The 16,831-nt window shown below is 30.9% G+C and overlaps 2 protein-coding genes across 2 annotated transcripts; one reads left to right on the top strand and one right to left on the bottom strand.

The window, feature by feature from the left end:
• Positions 1 to 834: 834 nt before the first annotated feature.
• On the bottom strand, positions 835 to 4,243 carry LOC130899907 (uncharacterized). Its single transcript, XM_057810085.1, has 3 exons — positions 3,722 to 4,243; positions 1,717 to 2,160; positions 835 to 1,204 (listed from the first exon to the last, which is right to left on the bottom strand). Exons 1-3 carry the CDS (start codon positions 4,129 to 4,131, stop codon positions 955 to 957), a joined length of 1,104 nt encoding a protein of 367 aa, XP_057666068.1. The 5' UTR covers positions 4,132 to 4,243; the 3' UTR covers positions 835 to 954.
• A 324-nt stretch (positions 4,244 to 4,567) lies between these two features.
• LOC130899834 (tRNA (uracil-5-)-methyltransferase homolog A) lies at positions 4,568 to 15,030 on the top strand. The gene is made up of 9 exons (XM_057809987.1): positions 4,568 to 4,786; positions 5,026 to 5,196; positions 6,037 to 6,210; positions 6,370 to 6,533; positions 7,640 to 7,796; positions 8,960 to 9,207; positions 9,583 to 9,814; positions 11,555 to 11,747; positions 14,636 to 15,030. Exons 1-9 carry the CDS (start codon positions 4,664 to 4,666, stop codon positions 14,983 to 14,985), a joined length of 1,812 nt encoding a protein of 603 aa, XP_057665970.1. The 5' UTR covers positions 4,568 to 4,663; the 3' UTR covers positions 14,986 to 15,030.
• The last annotated feature ends 1,801 nt before the right edge of the window (positions 15,031 to 16,831 follow it).

Raw genomic sequence — 16,831 nt, 5'->3', positions numbered from 1 at the left:
TTGACTTAAAAAAGTGGTAAGAAATAATTTTCAAAATTATTTCTTAACATTATTGAAACTTTGAAAAATGTTGGTCTCATTAAATACCTAAATTAAGGTACAGCTCCGCTACAAGTTCAAAAAGTGTCATTGGAGATCTGCATGTGACTGGGAATTAAACACTCCGGTTTCTCCAAAGATGTATGTAGTTCTGCTATATGGATGACATCAAATTTACTTATAGCAGATCTATACAGTGTAAACCCAGCTTAAGTCTGGAGTATAACAAAATTTCCATTGCAAATACAAGAACTTTTTTGATTTAAAAATAGAAATAAATCATCATAAATATCTCTGGGTGATACACTTTTGCAGAATATTGTATTTGTCATCACTTCTTCGCTAGATTTTTTATTTGGAATTTTTCATAGCAAGATTAGGTACCTATATGGAACAGGAAACTTCCAAATAGTATGAAAAAGGGCCTATTTTTTAATTAGCAACCTTTTATAGTTAATCCTCATTCTGAAATGTGTAATTTCAGTACTTAGAAATCAGATAAAACTGGAACTATTTGCACATTTTTTTATTAAACATTATTTGTATATAACTATAATATTTATACAAATTTTCAACTTGTTAGGAATCACCCGTAATTTTTATATTCCACTTACCAATAACATCCATTCATGTTCTGCTGAATTCTCTGTCTTTTTTAGGAATTCATTAGACACAAGGTGAGTTATTGCTAGGAACATGGAATTTCAAACGGGAAACATTTTATTTTAATTTCGATAAATAAAATTAACGACAATCTCTCAATCAAATTACTGTTGTAAATAAATACACTGAATATATGAACAAAACTTTTATTTTCAAGTGTTTGAAATAATGGGTACTGCCCAAAGAATTATGTTTTAAAAACAATCTAATTCACCTACCAATCAACTTTCAAAACATAGCATAACATTTTCCTCAAGTATCAAATGTATTCAACAAATATGTAACTTCCTCTCCCGATAAATTGTTTTCTAACATCAACTCTCTTAATTCTGGTATTTCAGAATAGGTTTTGGAATATTTTTCTTTTAAAACAGCTGCCCCTTCGGCAGCATTATTTTCAACATTTTCTACTATGACTGATTCTACAGAATTACAAATTTCATTGACTTCGTTGAAATACTTCCAATGGTATGGGTTTTCATTGCTTTTTAATAATTCATATCTAAAATGAAAAAAAAAATAGTTCTAGCAAACAAAAATAACAACAGAGCTTTTAACACACAACTTTTTCAAAAAAGGAACTTTGTCTCTATCACAAAACTTTACATAGAATAAATATAATAAACAACTTTATAATTAAATTAAATGTTCAAAATGATCACCATTCACTTCTTGACAATTTAATTTTTTCCTTATGGGGGATAATATTTTCATATTGAAAATTTTCAAATTAAGAATAAAAATCGACCTGTTTCAGTGTTTTTTTCACATAGTACATAGTAACATTAAAATAGAAAAACAGAAATAGCTTTATTTCAACAACTATAGCTGTCATGCACATTTTTATTAATAAAAAAGGAATAGTGTTAGTAAGAAGTGTACTAACGCATATATTTGTAATCACACGATGAGTAAATGACTATTGTAACCACTGAGAGGAACAGTGTAACAAAAGAAGAAATGATGAGGAAGTGGGCAACAGCTGTAGGAGATCTACAAACATTGAACACTCACCTGTAATACAAATCATTCCATTCATTGCAAATTGTCTCTGTTGTGACATGATATCCTAATCTTTTGAATGTTTCTATAATGAAACTCAATAGAGAAGGACTCAACTCCTTATTATAACCAAGTTCAGATTTTTTGTTCTTTATACATGCGAGTAATTGATAACGTAGCGCCGAATTAAATGTCTTAATCTCTTCATTTGTTTTTTTATTACTAATTTCACTAACATCCGAAACTGCATTTCTTTTCTTTGCTGGATTATTGTATACTCTATGTGCTTGAAATTCTGGACTCTGATAGAATACCCTCATTGCATCATAAAACTCATTTAATTTTATATTTCGACATCTCTGTTTCATAAGTAGCCTTGTCTCTCTATAGGATTGTTTCAATAATTCCCATTGAGCAAAAATGTCACTTTGATTAATATCATTATCTCCCATTTCTCTGAAATTGTATTAATTAGATATATACAACACACTGAAATATTTGTATTTTAATGCACTACTTATTGATAAGTTAGAAATGTAATATTCTCTGCAATAATCTTTATGAGAATATTCGAAAATATTGGAAAATAATTGCATGTAATTAAAGAAATTAATAATTCATATGTTTTACATGCTACCATTATTCCATGCAGACACAAAAGCATTCAAGAAGAAATTCTTTCCAGATGCCAGTGAAAACACGATGGGGATCTTTTTTGACATGCTTAAAAAGCTTGCTAGATTCAAAATATACCTTATAATATTGACTGTTTAAGAAGAATCCAGCAATATTCGTAGTAAGCATTACATAACCTGCATTGTAGACGAATATAAATTATGGATGCAGGTTAAGAAAATTCACAACTTGTTGAGGGCAATTGTAAAATTAAAGAAAAAATTAGAATCAAATAAAACAACAATAGACATTGTTGTTGATGCATCTTTTGAAATAGAAATTTTTTTTCTAGACCTCCTACCACCTGCACAACTTTTAAGATATTAAGTGAAGGATCTTTGAAGAAAAGGAAAGCTATGACATTAATGCCTATTCATTTTGTAGTTAACATTTTGGATCCTTAATTTAAAGATTAATCTTACAAGGGAAACAAATAAGTGGCTTAGAATTAATTCCCCAACTAGTAGAAGTTGTTGAAAGTGCTTCAGACAGAAAATTCCTTTGGAATTAGCTAAATATGGAGTACAAGAAGGTTTTTTCAGAAAATCTTATGTTATTAAAATGGCTGAAAATATAAATTTTACTATATGGTGGAAAGAGACATGTATTGGAATCTGGCTGGCAAAAATGGCAAATTTTAACTATGCCTTCCACAACGGCTGCAACTAACCAATGTTTCAGTACTGAATACATGCAAAAAGAAATTGATTATTTACAGAAAGAAGCATCAAACTTTTCAAACCTGAAAGTCAAACCAACATGGCTGAAATTATATAAAAAATATATGGAAGTACTGAATGATGCAGTCAGTCAACACAGAAATGAAAAGAAATATCTACAAAAATTAATATTCAGAGGCATGAAGATGATTTTTAATTCAATTTAGATTATAAAAATTTTGTTTAAAAATTTGTCAGCTTTTTTAAATGATCTTTGAATTTATTTTCTGTTATTTGTCCTTTGTAAAATAAAACTTACATGAAAATCTTTTGGTCTTTAAGGATTTACAATGTTTTTATTTAAGAATAAATAACAAACAAAGTGTTAGCAAAAAGTAGTTTGCAATTAAATAGAATCTTAAAAATCACTATTCAAGGAAAATTATTATTCATCTATTATATAGTGAGTGTAATTAGATATAATTTTATTGTTATAAATGACCCACATTTGATATACAAGTATGATTCATGTATTGTTTCATTTTATTCATAAGAAAAAAGAATGTCGAATTATTCTCAAATTTTCAGCTTCAGGAGAATATTCTCGCCTCACATCTCTATTATAAGTACTAATAATTCTGTGATTATTCATACTTGAAATTGTTAATTCGTCTTCAATTTACCTGAAATGATTTTCAACACTATCCAAAACACTCTGCGTTAAGCCTTGAGTGGCAAGAGTTTCCCTATGTATACTCATACAATCAATTAATACGAAGGTATGTTTGGATGTAAATTTTTCTGCAACATCTTTGCGATCAAAACAATTATCCATTAATGCAAACAAATGCCATGCACTAGTTGCATAATCACTTCCAAAATTTTTTTTATAATAATAATATTCTTCAACAAGTTCCTTCCATGTTAACAATATTTCTGTTTCTGAATAACTAAGACCTTTATTTTTAAACTTAATGTAAACTTCTTCAATAAACTTCTGTAAGTTTACGGACTTATCTGGCTTCTTCAAGCTATGAACCATATAAGTATTTACAAGAAAGCTTATGTGTTCATAATCGTCTATGAGCTTCATATTGGAAAATTTTTATTTTATACTTAATATTTAAACTCGTACAGTAAAATACTTTACAAATATGAACATCGCAGGTACTTATGGAAACCTCTTCTTCTTCTTTTTTTGTATTAAACTAGTGCTGTTTCTCACTTGTAGTAACCTAGCCAACCATTACCTGTGACAACATAGACATACAAAGAATTGAAGAACCTATGTTCGAACGAATTTCACAACATAATACTTCTTGCAATTATAGATATTAAGGCCAATAACACTATTATTCAAATAAATAAATGAAAGCAAACTCAGTTCTCTAAATTCATTTCGTTAATCACTCCGAATATTAACTTCACTATAACACATATTATCATCATATAATAAAATGAGCCCTTGCTGTATAAGGGAAAATCCAACATTTTATGGTTCTACTTTTTTAGAGAGTTCAATAAGAAACAGAAGAATAAACTTCAGATTTTTAGGTTAATATAAGGTTGTTCAATACGTGCATTTATTTTGTTTTTATTACATATATTTATAATTTAATGTTAATATGGAACTAGAAACAGAAAATGCAGCTGCCGAAGAAAATCCATACGCTTATCTAGAAAGAGACTTTTCCTCAGAAAATTTCAAAATTGAAATAAAAAATTTGCCGAAATATTATGGAATTAATGTTAGTTCTCGTTCAATCAGTTTTAATGTGAAAGTGGTTTTTTAGTTTGAAATTTCCAATACATCTTTAGACAATAGGTGGCTTTTGTTTTACTAAAATGTTTGAAAGCTTAGTCTCTACATATATAAAACAATTTGGCTTCTACTTTCTGATTTCTATTACCACACAATAAGCAAAATTCTCAATTTAATCATGTTTCTTACAGATAAGTCAAATTGATTACAGATTTTTTATTTTAGGAATTTCGCAAGCTACTAAATGATAAACTGAAGCTAAATTCAAATAAAATAAAAACTACCAAAAGAAACTGTCCCTTTGCATATGTTTGTTTCAGAAATAATGAGGATAGAGAAAATGCTATTAATGTACTTTCTAGTTATGTTTGGAAAGGAAAAGAATTAAAAGTTTTGGTGAGAATTCTTTTTTGCAGGTTTCTTTTTGACTAGTTTGGTAATACCTCAAAGATTATTCTTTGTGATGAGCTAAGTAATTATATTCTTAATTTAAAATAACAAAACTCACAATCCAATAGTTCTAGCAAGTTCTTCCAGTATTAATCCAATATTTGAAGAATCGATAAGTACCAATATATGATAGATATTTTGATATTATTTGTGAAAATGAAAAATCACTTTAATTATATTATTTAAAACTGTCTTATTCAAATTTTTTCATAAGAGAATTGCATAGAACAAAATTCTTATTATGTAGGGCTGTAGAATATGGAACTTATGGGAGAATAATCAACTCAAAAGCAAGCAGTTTCCAGCAAAATATTAGTATTAGAAGTAGAAATAACTAAGGTACAGAAGAGTATACCCTAGGAAGGGGTCAAATAGTAATAATTCTTAGCGTTAGTTTATTCAAAATGAACTGTGTTTCTAACTACTACAAAAAGATAGATCAATATATATTTGTAACACATTTAGATAATTGAATTAGCAGGTGCTCCTGGGAACATAATCTATTTAAACTGCATTTAAGAAGTCTATAACAAGGAAAATATTTATATTTAATTACTTTTGATATTAATATTACAATCTAACATTGTTCAATTTATTAGTACATTCATAAGAAAAGATTAAAAAAATATGAAAATGTTTCATAAATTCTTAGAATAGAAAAATTGAGGAAATTAAAATATACCTTCAAGTTTCTAATTTATAATTCAGTAAATAAATTTTTTATTAAAAACATTTTTCGAAAGGTCATAATTTTTCTAGTATAATCATAATTTCATTTGCTTTTAGAAAGCAAAACCTGCACCTGATCCTTTAGTAAAGAAAAGAAAAGAATGTTCAGATCAACAGATATTAAAAAAAATTAAGCCAGAAAGTGTCCGAAAAGATGAGTTTGAAGGTACACAAGAAGAAAAGTTGAAGTTCAAAACAATTCCTTATTGGAATATAGATTATAAAGATCAGGTTTGTTGCAGTTTCTATCATCCGTTTGTTATCCCTTTCAGAATAAATTTTCATTTTAACATATATATATATATATATATATATATATATATATATATATATATATATATATATATATATATATATATATATATATATATATATATATTTCTCTTTCAGTTAGATCTTAAGCAGAATTCCATCAGAAAACTATTGAAAAAATTGGCCAATGATCTTGCTCATCATAACCCTGAACTACAAGAATGGATAGAAAAGCAGAAAAACCTACATAATGGTTTGGTATGTGAACTCAGCGACATTCGTTATGCAGAAGAAACCACAGGGTAGGTTAGCAACCATTCTTAACATCAATGTAAAAATTTTTATCAAGTTGAAAACAGTTCATATTTATCAGTTTATATATTTACATTAGATGAGATATGGTGTAAAGGCAGTGAATCTACCTCACTAACACTTTGATGTTTTGATCTATTGTATAGAGTTTATGTATTTAAAAAAAGGCATTGACAATAAATCATTTTAACACATTAGTCACTAACCAAAACCAAGTTCCAAATTTTCGTTTTCAAGATCTGTGCCTCGAGCTCAGTTGTATTTTCCCCTTGCCCCTCAAACACCAGATAAATGTTTGGGTTCCATGATCTTCAAAATTGTGCTTGTTGTCAATTCTAGCTTAATGGACGTCAGTCTCGATTATTTTAAGTTTTTAAAATAAATTTGTACAATGTTAATTGTAATCACTTAGATTCCTGCTAAGATTTTTGACATTGTGAACAAGTCTCACCAAAACTTTTTCTACACACATGTATAATATAGAAATAATGGTTACACTATTTAATACATGAGATCACACACAATTGTAACAAAAATATTCTCAGTAAACAGTTTAGAACAGTGGAGGATCTACTGGGAGACTTTCGATCTGAGGCCCTCCCCCAAACATCTAAAAGAATTTTTGTAAGGATGTTAATTTTATACAAATATAGCTCTTAAAATATATTCATTAACAAGAATGACTCAACTTCACTACTCCCTCTTCAATTGTATGATATTTGTTAACGGGTATCATACTTTGTATAATGTTACATTTACTTTGCCTGCAATTAATCAACATAAAGAATTTTGGTTGTTGTACCCGCTCTGTTTATCTAGTTTCATGCAAATGAACGCGCACTATCGAGGGCACACAAACATTGACTCAGCCGTAATTTCACAAACCTTTTCCCCGTTCAGCCCCCCCAAAATAAAATTCTAGATCTGCCACGTTTAGGAAGTAGAAACTAAATACAATACATTAGAGGAAAATCAAGTGATCAATATACAGTCAATAAGACATTTTTCTTTCTATTTTATTAATTCCATATACCTTAACGTTACTGTTATTAAGTCTAGTTGTGAGAATAATTAATAAATCTAATTTCTGTCGCAGTTATAGGAACAAATGCGAATTTACCGTTGGAATAGATGAAGAAACAAAATTACCCACAGTTGGTTTTAGAATAGGTAGTTATGTAAATGGTACAATAGGCGTTGCGCCAGTTGATGATCTTATCCATATTTCTAATCCAATGAAATCAGCTGTAAAGGTGAGATTTTTGTAAAATTCACTACAGCATTTATTACTAAGTTATTATAATTGAAACAGTGTGGTGCTCGAGGTGAGTGCAGTAAAAACGAACCTGAGCCGAGAGGGAAAAACAACAGAAATCTATATATTTATCTATGTAACTATCATTAGAGTCATACAAATGAGGAGTGATTGAAAATAGAAATACTAAATAATACAAATCAATGGAAAAACTAATATGAATGTATGAAAAATAAAAAATGACAAAAAAAGGAGTTGAGAATAATTGAAAGAAAGATAATAAGAACAATATGAGGACTGATCAAGAGTGATCAAAATGAATACAGACAATGTATGAATTATGAAATATAGGAAGACTTTCAAGGGGAAGATATAGTGTAGAAGAACAGAAGCACAAAGAATAGGGTGGTTAAGAGATCTGGGAAGAGCAGGAGAAACGCAGTGTTACTGTGGGATTCAGAAGGTAGAAGAAGAGGAAAGCTCAGAACAAAGTAGTAGCGAAGGACCTGAATAGAATGAGATACAAATTATGGAAAGAAAAGATCAAGGACAGGACCAGATAGAGAATAATGAGTGTCAGAGTGGAATATAAGGACAATGGGATTGATCCACTCAAGGAGTGTACAGAAATATATTTATATATATAAAGATGATTGTTGCGGCAAAAAAATATCAAAGTGTAATCTTTTATATATATATATATATATATATATATATATATATATAATCCTAGCTTTTGAATATTTATATATTCACATTGGAAAATTAATCAACGATAATTTTAATTTTGTTATAAAAAATTGATTTCATGTGATTCAAAAAAGAAATTTCAAAATGAGCATTGGAGGGAGAAATAAATAAACTATTGATACTATTGCATCAAAACACCATTTACTGAAGTATTTCAGTCAGTTTATATTTTTATACATATCAATTTTTGTCGTTAGTGTAAATATATAAGAAAAGTATGAATGAAATATTTTTAAAAATAATGATAAGTCACATCAACAAATTCAAACTGTATACATATGTTATTGAAGGCTGTCTATTGATTTGATACAAAGAGGATTTATTCAAATTGTTTACACAATACACAATTGTTTACACAATACAATGTAAACAGAGTAATTCAAAAATAAGTGAGACTTTTTTTTATTTCAGGTTTTTGAGAATTTTGTAAGATGTTCAAAGCTGAGTGTGTTTAATCCGGAATTCCATACAGGGCATTTTAGGCAGTTAATGGTGAGATCAGCCCCCAATCAATTAATGTTGGTTGTGGGAATACATCCACAAAATTTGACCGATGAAGAGCTGGATGAGTTCAAAAAGAATCTGATCGATTTTTTTAGTGTGGGAGATGGAAAAGAGGCAAATGTGACTTCATTGTATTACCAAAAAATAGTTAAAAAGTGAGTAAATTTTCAAGTTTATGCAATTAAATTTCAAAAATGTATTCAATTTGAAATGAAAACATATTTCCGATAATTATGACAGTATTTTCTTTTTTTTTTGAATGAAGGTAATAGAAGTGGTTATAATATCTTCATCTGCTGCAGTTTTTTATGTATTGATAATCTTTGATTTATTCAAATTTTGTTATTGCATTCTGTTGCATTCCCCTATGATTCAATTTTTTCATTATAATCATCATGACGAATACATCAAATTTCTAGTTTGTTTCTCTAAATTCATCTAATTATTTACTTACTAATAGTATAATTAAATTATCATTTGGATACACAAATCGATCTGTTTCAATTTTTTCCTTTTTTTGCTTATTTCAGAAATCAAAACGATGATGTAACACAGTCAGAACATCTATGGGGCGTTACTCACATTTATGAAAATATTTTAGGTTTAAAATTCAAAATATCACCAGAGGCGTTTTTTCAAGTTAATTCCAAAGGTGCCGAAGTGTTATATCAAACAGCCATGGAATTATCGCAACCATTAGAAAACTCTACGGTTCTAGACGTTTGTTGTGGTACCGGTACCATAGGACTCTGTTTTTCAAAGGTACGAATATATATATATATATATATATATATATATATATATATATATATATATATATATATATATATATATCTTATTAGTCGATTTAGTCAGATTACAATTCATTTTACTGTTAATGATAAATTAGCAATACATTATCAATTATTTTACATAAATCTAACTATTTATAAATACATCACAATCTCCATCTTATTTGTAATGTTTCTTTAAAAAACAAGCATGTTGAGATGTGAAATCCACAAGAAAAAACTGTCCCCAAAAAATGAGCAAATGTGTCACATGCTTCAGGAAGATATACGGTTGAGACAGGCAAAGACACTCCTGGGAAGCTATAATTAGAGAAGATCTGTGGAATGTATCAAGCTAGGCAAGAGTAACCTATGAATACTAACAGGAGTCCTATCAGAGTACCGTCGCCTTATGGATATCTGAAGTCGCTAGACTTAGTAGGGAATGCAGTGTGAAGAATCTGTTGCACAGAGGACAAAACCTACAGAGCATTCCCACATTCTAAAATTGCTAATAGGAGTGAAGTTAATAGATCAGTGAACACTAAGGATCCCCAGTATCACAGCAAGAAAGGGGGACACAATAGATCCTTTGGGTCAAGGTGTATGTAGTACCCTAGTATATAGATACATGAATGTCCAAATGTCTGTAAAATTACATTTGAAATTAAAAACTGTTGTAGATCTATTCAAAAAAAATTATGAGGATATAAGAAGACAAGAATGTCGTTTGAAAAATAAATTATATCAATTGATTTTAATTCGGTTATCTGTAGAAACAGATGTTCTGAGTATGTAAGAATTATATTAAGTATTAGTATTAGAAATTTTTTTATATCATTAGGCAAGCTGCGAGGCTTGCCCATGTGTTTAAACATCGCTATTATGAGTGGTGGGCATCTATAGATGACGTGGTCCACTGTTTCTTCCTTTTCCATGCACCAATGTCCGGTTAAGCACAGTCACTAGTTGAATTTCGCGCCTATTTAATTGGAGCAGTAGTTTGGTAGCTTGTCTCATGCTAGGTGTCTGACTTGCAAGTAAACCGTTGAGAGACGCGATAGCAACACTTTTGGCTACACCGAGAATGGGTTCTGTGCCCATTGGTGGAATTGTAGATCCCAGTCTAGCGAGCAAGTCCTCCTCGTCGTTAAACTTGTTACCTAAGTCACCAGGCATCCAAACGAGATGGATCTTGCAACCGTCACTCAGCGGTTCATGTAGGACTTCTATGTATTCCAGCACTAGCTCAAAGCACAACCGTTATGGCTTGTATGGCAGCTCTGCTAACTGAACAGATTGATATTACTGTGTTCCTATGGCGTCGATTGAGTACCAAGGGTCCATATTCCATCACAGCAGCCTGCTCCGGTCAAGCCATTTATTCCAGAGCCAGTATAGAGAGGCTAAAGTCGCTAGTCCACTGCTCTATCAGTGATGTGTGCCTCCAAGCCCTTATATTAACGGGTTAATCAGGTCAATCTTATCTTAATCAGAAAAATAATGAAATAACTGAACTTTAGACATTTGACATTTCGAAACAAGTTATACTTAAATTCTACGTGGATTTTAAAAATGCAATAAAACAGGAACATCCATAACAAACATTGATTTTCAATTCTTTTATAACGTCGTAAACAAGTGCAACAGCGTTATATAAACGTTACATTCCAAACTAGATTCTTCCAAAATATTTATAGTTTTGGCTCACCTCGATTTAAATACGTTTCAGAAATGTAAACAAGTTTTGGGTATAGAAATCATATCCCAAGCAGTAGATGATGCCAAAGAAAATGCAGCCATCAATAACGTTGAAAATGCAGAGTTTTTTGTTGGAAAAGCCGAAGATATATTGGGAACCGTTTGTTATAAGTCCCAAGAGAATAATGTGATTGCCGTCGTAGATCCGCCAAGAGCAGGTTTGCGTGAGTACCACAAAATATATTGTAAGGTTTTACGGATCAGGTTTGTCAATAAAATTGTAATAGCTAATTAATCAACTCTAATTACAACACTACCAACAATTTCCTAGCTATCACTTTATGTATGTATAACGCTTTCTGTCTCGCCAATATTTAATTTCCCTCTATAACAGAAGAACTTTCCAGGGTGTCTAGTAATAGTCATCTCCTTCTAAAAACATCTAAACATAATTTAATAATGACCTGATAGATGGAGCCATTTACAATCTTTTTATAGTTTACACTACAGTAACTTATGACCTGCGTCGTCATATGGCGTGCGGCTGTGTCTCCGTCTCCGTACACAAAAAAAATATTAACATTCCAAAAATATGAATATATTTAGATGTTTATTTTTATTTATTTAATTCTAAGCCAGATTACCATGCGCTGTATGAGTTGTTAAATTGAAGGTAATGACATATACTTTTTTCTCCAGTCTTTCTATAATTAGTTTACTTTTTCATTCCTTCTTATTTTATCTTCTTTATCTCAGCAGCTTCCTTCACATTTCCAATTCATGGTTTTTATATAATTTTTACGTGTTCTTTTCGATTTAAATATTTTTTTTTCATATTTTGATTCGGACATCCGACATATGTGTCCAAACCATCTCAATTGTGCTTCATGTATCTTATCTTGCATTGGTTTTATTTTTAGTATTTTCTACATTTTCATTTCTTGTTCTATTTTTTATTTGTTTTATTTTCTATTTTTCTAGTGAACCTCATTCTCATTGCATTGTTACGGTCTACTTGATTTTGATTTAATGTCTATGTTTCACAGCTGTACTAATTTTCCCACTCTTCCTATTTTTTCATATTCATATCCTATTCTAGTCTGCCATTATTTTCTATTATAGCATCTAGATATTTATATCTTTTTACTCAATCAATTTGTTTTCTCAGTATTTGAATATTATGTACTTTATCTTCTCTTGTTCTTATTTTTTTCATATTTAATTTTATATTAATTTGATTCATTAAAATATTTAATATTTCCAGGTTATGTCGAAGATCTTCTTCCGATCTCGCTACCAATAACAAATGCTAATATCAATTCTGTTATATAAGTTAGTTTCATCCTCCAAGTCCGTATATTGAATTTTTTCATCTGATTTTTGCTCTTTTTATTGTTTTATCTCTTACGAGCCTTGGCCTCGTCCACCACGTTCCTCCAGTCATCACGGTCCAACGCTCGGTATCTCCACCTCCTCACACCTAGCTCCCGAAGATCCTCTTCGACATTATCCAACCATTGTTTGCGCGGTTGCCCAGGGGGCTTCTGCCGGTATACTTTGCGCATCCCCCGCACCTCAGGCATTCGCTCCAAGTGGCCTAGCCACTTATTTCATCCGGTTCTCGAGGGTCATCTGAATCAATATCACCATTTTCTTGCGAAACTCGTGGTTTAGGACACAGCTTATGCCATGCTTTTTCAAGTATGGTCTCTTTTAAGGAAGCCCAAGCTACCGCCGCAATATAGACAACGTCTTTTAAATCCAATAAAAACAACACATTGTATTTGCCATCTTGTGAGCTCTCACAACAACGTCTGATGAGTGAGTCGATGCATTATCTATGAGTAAGAGCACTTTGCCGGTTGAATCTGTTTTTTGTTGGTGTTCTTTCACATGTGGGATAAAAACATTCTCATACCAGTCACCAAAAATATCTGTTTCTATCCAGGATTTTTTTATTTTTCTAAACAACAGGGAGCTTGATTTTGTCCTTAAAACATCTAGGCTGCTTTGCTTTCCCAATAATAAGCAGCGGGAACCTGTGGTCGCCAGTAGAGTTTAACGCAAACCATGGCTGTAATATGAGCTTTCCTGGCTTTGTACTCAGGCGCTGCAGTTTCCCTTTTGGAAACAAGGGACTTGGTTGGTAGCTTTTCCAGTTGAAACCTGTTTCGTCCGCATTGTAAATGTTCTTGGATTCAAAACCACCACCTTTGCAAAATTCTTTTTAAAATTTTAGGCAGATACTACATCATCTGACAGTCTCTCACCTTGTATGTCTAGCTCCCTTATCTCTGGATTTAAAGCGTTGAAGCCAGCCAGTTGTAGCTTTGAAATTAAGATCACCATTCATCATTTGGTTTATTTGCAGTGCTTTTTCACAAATGATCGGTCCTTTATTTCTAATTTGCAAAAACCCAGTATACATTGCCAAGTTCAGCTCCTGATTATCTGTTGCTTTCTTTTATTTTCTTTTTGTACTCCCATCTTCATTGTCTAATTTGGAAACATAATCTTTGATATTTTAATGGTGCTTTTTGATGTCCAAAATCCCCCCACCCACTTTTACCACGATCTAGCTGTTCCAATAACACAAAAGTTTTTCTGACAAAGCTACACGTTTACGTTTAGTTGAAATCACTTAAAACAGCAACTTAATTTCTCAGCAAATACAGTTGACCGGTATTAGGATAATTGATGCTCTACTGTACTTCCTTTCTTATTGCTCCATATTATTCATAATATTCTTTATTTTATTTATTTAAGTATTTCATCCATTTTGTTTTAATCTGTTGTTAACTTATTCGTTCATTACTCCGTCCTCTTTATGCTTTTATTAGGTATCTTTGATACATGTCTCTTCGGCACATTCAAAAATACTATTTTTAATTCTTCATTTTCCTATTCTCCTCTTCATTCAAATGATAATTAAATATTGCTTTGGGTATTGCACTTCTTTTAGTTTATAGCATTTTATTTATTCTGTTACTATCTATACAGTTTAAAAATTTTTTATTTTGAACATTGAAAGATCCTCTCTTGGTCAAATATATCTATTATCCGACTACAACTTCATAATAATTCTAATTAAAAAATATGAATTAATTTTCAGATAAACAAGCAGTGCTACAAATTCGAAAAATTCCAAAAATAAATAAAATGGTTTATGTATCCTGTAATCCGATGGCAGCTCGTGAGAATTTTATAGATTTTGGTAAATCTGAATCCAAAAAGGTTCACGGAGATCCATTAATACCTACAAAAGCAGTAGCAGTAGATATGTTTCCATATACTAAGCATTGTGAACTTGTTATCTGTTTTGAGCGGTGGAGTGGCATCAAAGAACAATTTAAAAAAGTTACAACTTTGGAAAAAACTTTAAAAGAGGAACCACCATGTGATGATGTTAAAAACGAAATTGAAAATATAAAATGTGAAAACGAAATGACAGCTTGTAAATAAAAATAACATAGACTGTTAATAAAAATAATTTTAGATATTGTTTAATTTGGTCTGCCAACTGCATATAAGTATGTACTCTTTAAAACCTTCAAAAGAAGAGCGAGTCGGAAATTCAGAAGATAATAATATTATTGATAACACTAGAACCCACCAGTATGATATGAACAAGTCAAAATAATGCCTAAACCTAGAATTCACATCTTGAAGCCATCTGTGAGGAAGAAAATTGTAGACTGTGTCCCATTTTTGTTGAAACTGCACTGTATCTCAGCTATTATTGAAGATATAGACAGGGGGTTCTCGCAAACATAAAACACTTTTTTGTAAAACTTTTAAAGCCTCAAACAGAAATATTATAACTACTTTTGTTCCTGATATACAAGGCAAAAACAAAAATCTTCACTTTAAGTGATGTTATTATTTCTCAGGTCCTGTAAAAGGTATAAAAAAATGATAACTACTTATAATAGATATTTTCACATAAAAGTCAGTGGCTTATTTAAAAGTTTTTTTAGAGCACCGTTTTTAAGATTGGGCACAAACTTGGTATTTTTTAAATGGAACACCCTCTATATTTTAACGTAAAATTTTTGCATTTTCTGAATACATTGATGTATCACAACCTAATCTTCAATAAATTTCAGCTATCAGAAAAATCCATATTTATGAATGTTTATTTAATTGTAGGCCATGAATTCTTTCACACGTGCATTTAATTATTACTTTATTAAAACGCCATGTGATTTAATTATGTTCTAAACATAATTAAAAATATCACTCTTTTACATAAAATTCAAAATGCTGAAAACAAAAAAAATATATCTGTACTTACAAGAATCAAATTAGAAAATGAGTTACAAAAACCAGATATGTAAATCTACAAGGTGTCTAGAAAGGGTATCGGGTATTTGTAAGTTTAAGTAAACAATTAGGGAATAATTCATTCACAACTTTCATTGAGTCATGGCAAGTGGCCCAATCTTACTGGAACCACGTCCTTGAGTTGAATCCTGCAACTCTGGGGCCAAAAAACTTCGCAACATATCGCAGTAACGGTCAATATTTTCATTGATGCTCAGCCTCGTTGATCTTCATGAAAATAAGGACCAATAATTCCTTTAGCAGACATAGCGGCCCAAACAACGACCTTTGGGCTTTGCAGGGGTCGTTCATGATATCGACGAACCGAAAGCCTCAACCTCTTCAATTGTTTCTTCATCGCGAATTGAACGAGGGCGACCAGAGTTTTGAATTTTAACTGTCGCACCTGTATTCTCGAACATCCTGATCCATTTCCTAATGCTATTGTTACGTACGATATTCCGCACGATACAAACGTTGAGCAGTCACTATTGAATCACCGTTACGATCGTACGCAAAATGCGCGATTCGTCCCCGAGTACTGTTCCATCGTGACTAAAACTCCACAAAATGGCGGACGCCACGAACCCCTCCCCGCTCCCTTTCATCACCCCGTTTTGAATGTGGCGCGAAAACAAATACCCGATACTCTTTTTGGACACCTTGTAATAGAAATGTTCAAACTATCGTCCATTTTGTTTTATACATAAACCACATACAGTTTCAATTCGCATTTAAAATCATAAAGGGTTGGTTTTGTATGTTTCTGAATGCTTCTTCGGTTGAGGCTCGGAGTTCATCTATATTATTTTGCCGATTTGCATAAATCTTATTTTTTAAGTATGACCATACAAAGAAGTCTACCCAAATGAACACTTGAATATTCTCTTCCCTTGAATTATGAGAGAGCGCTCCATCTTGCTGGAAATATATCTGAGGTCGCTGTGCCAAAGGTATTCCTTTAGTATATTATTTTGTAATATAT

Source organism: Diorhabda carinulata, chromosome 12 (genome assembly GCF_026250575.1).
Source record: "Diorhabda carinulata isolate Delta chromosome 12, icDioCari1.1, whole genome shotgun sequence".
Classification (NCBI taxonomy): Eukaryota; Metazoa; Arthropoda; class Insecta; order Coleoptera; family Chrysomelidae; genus Diorhabda; species Diorhabda carinulata.
Note: the sequence above shows the minus strand (reverse complement) of the source record. Positions and strands in the feature narration are given on the sequence as shown.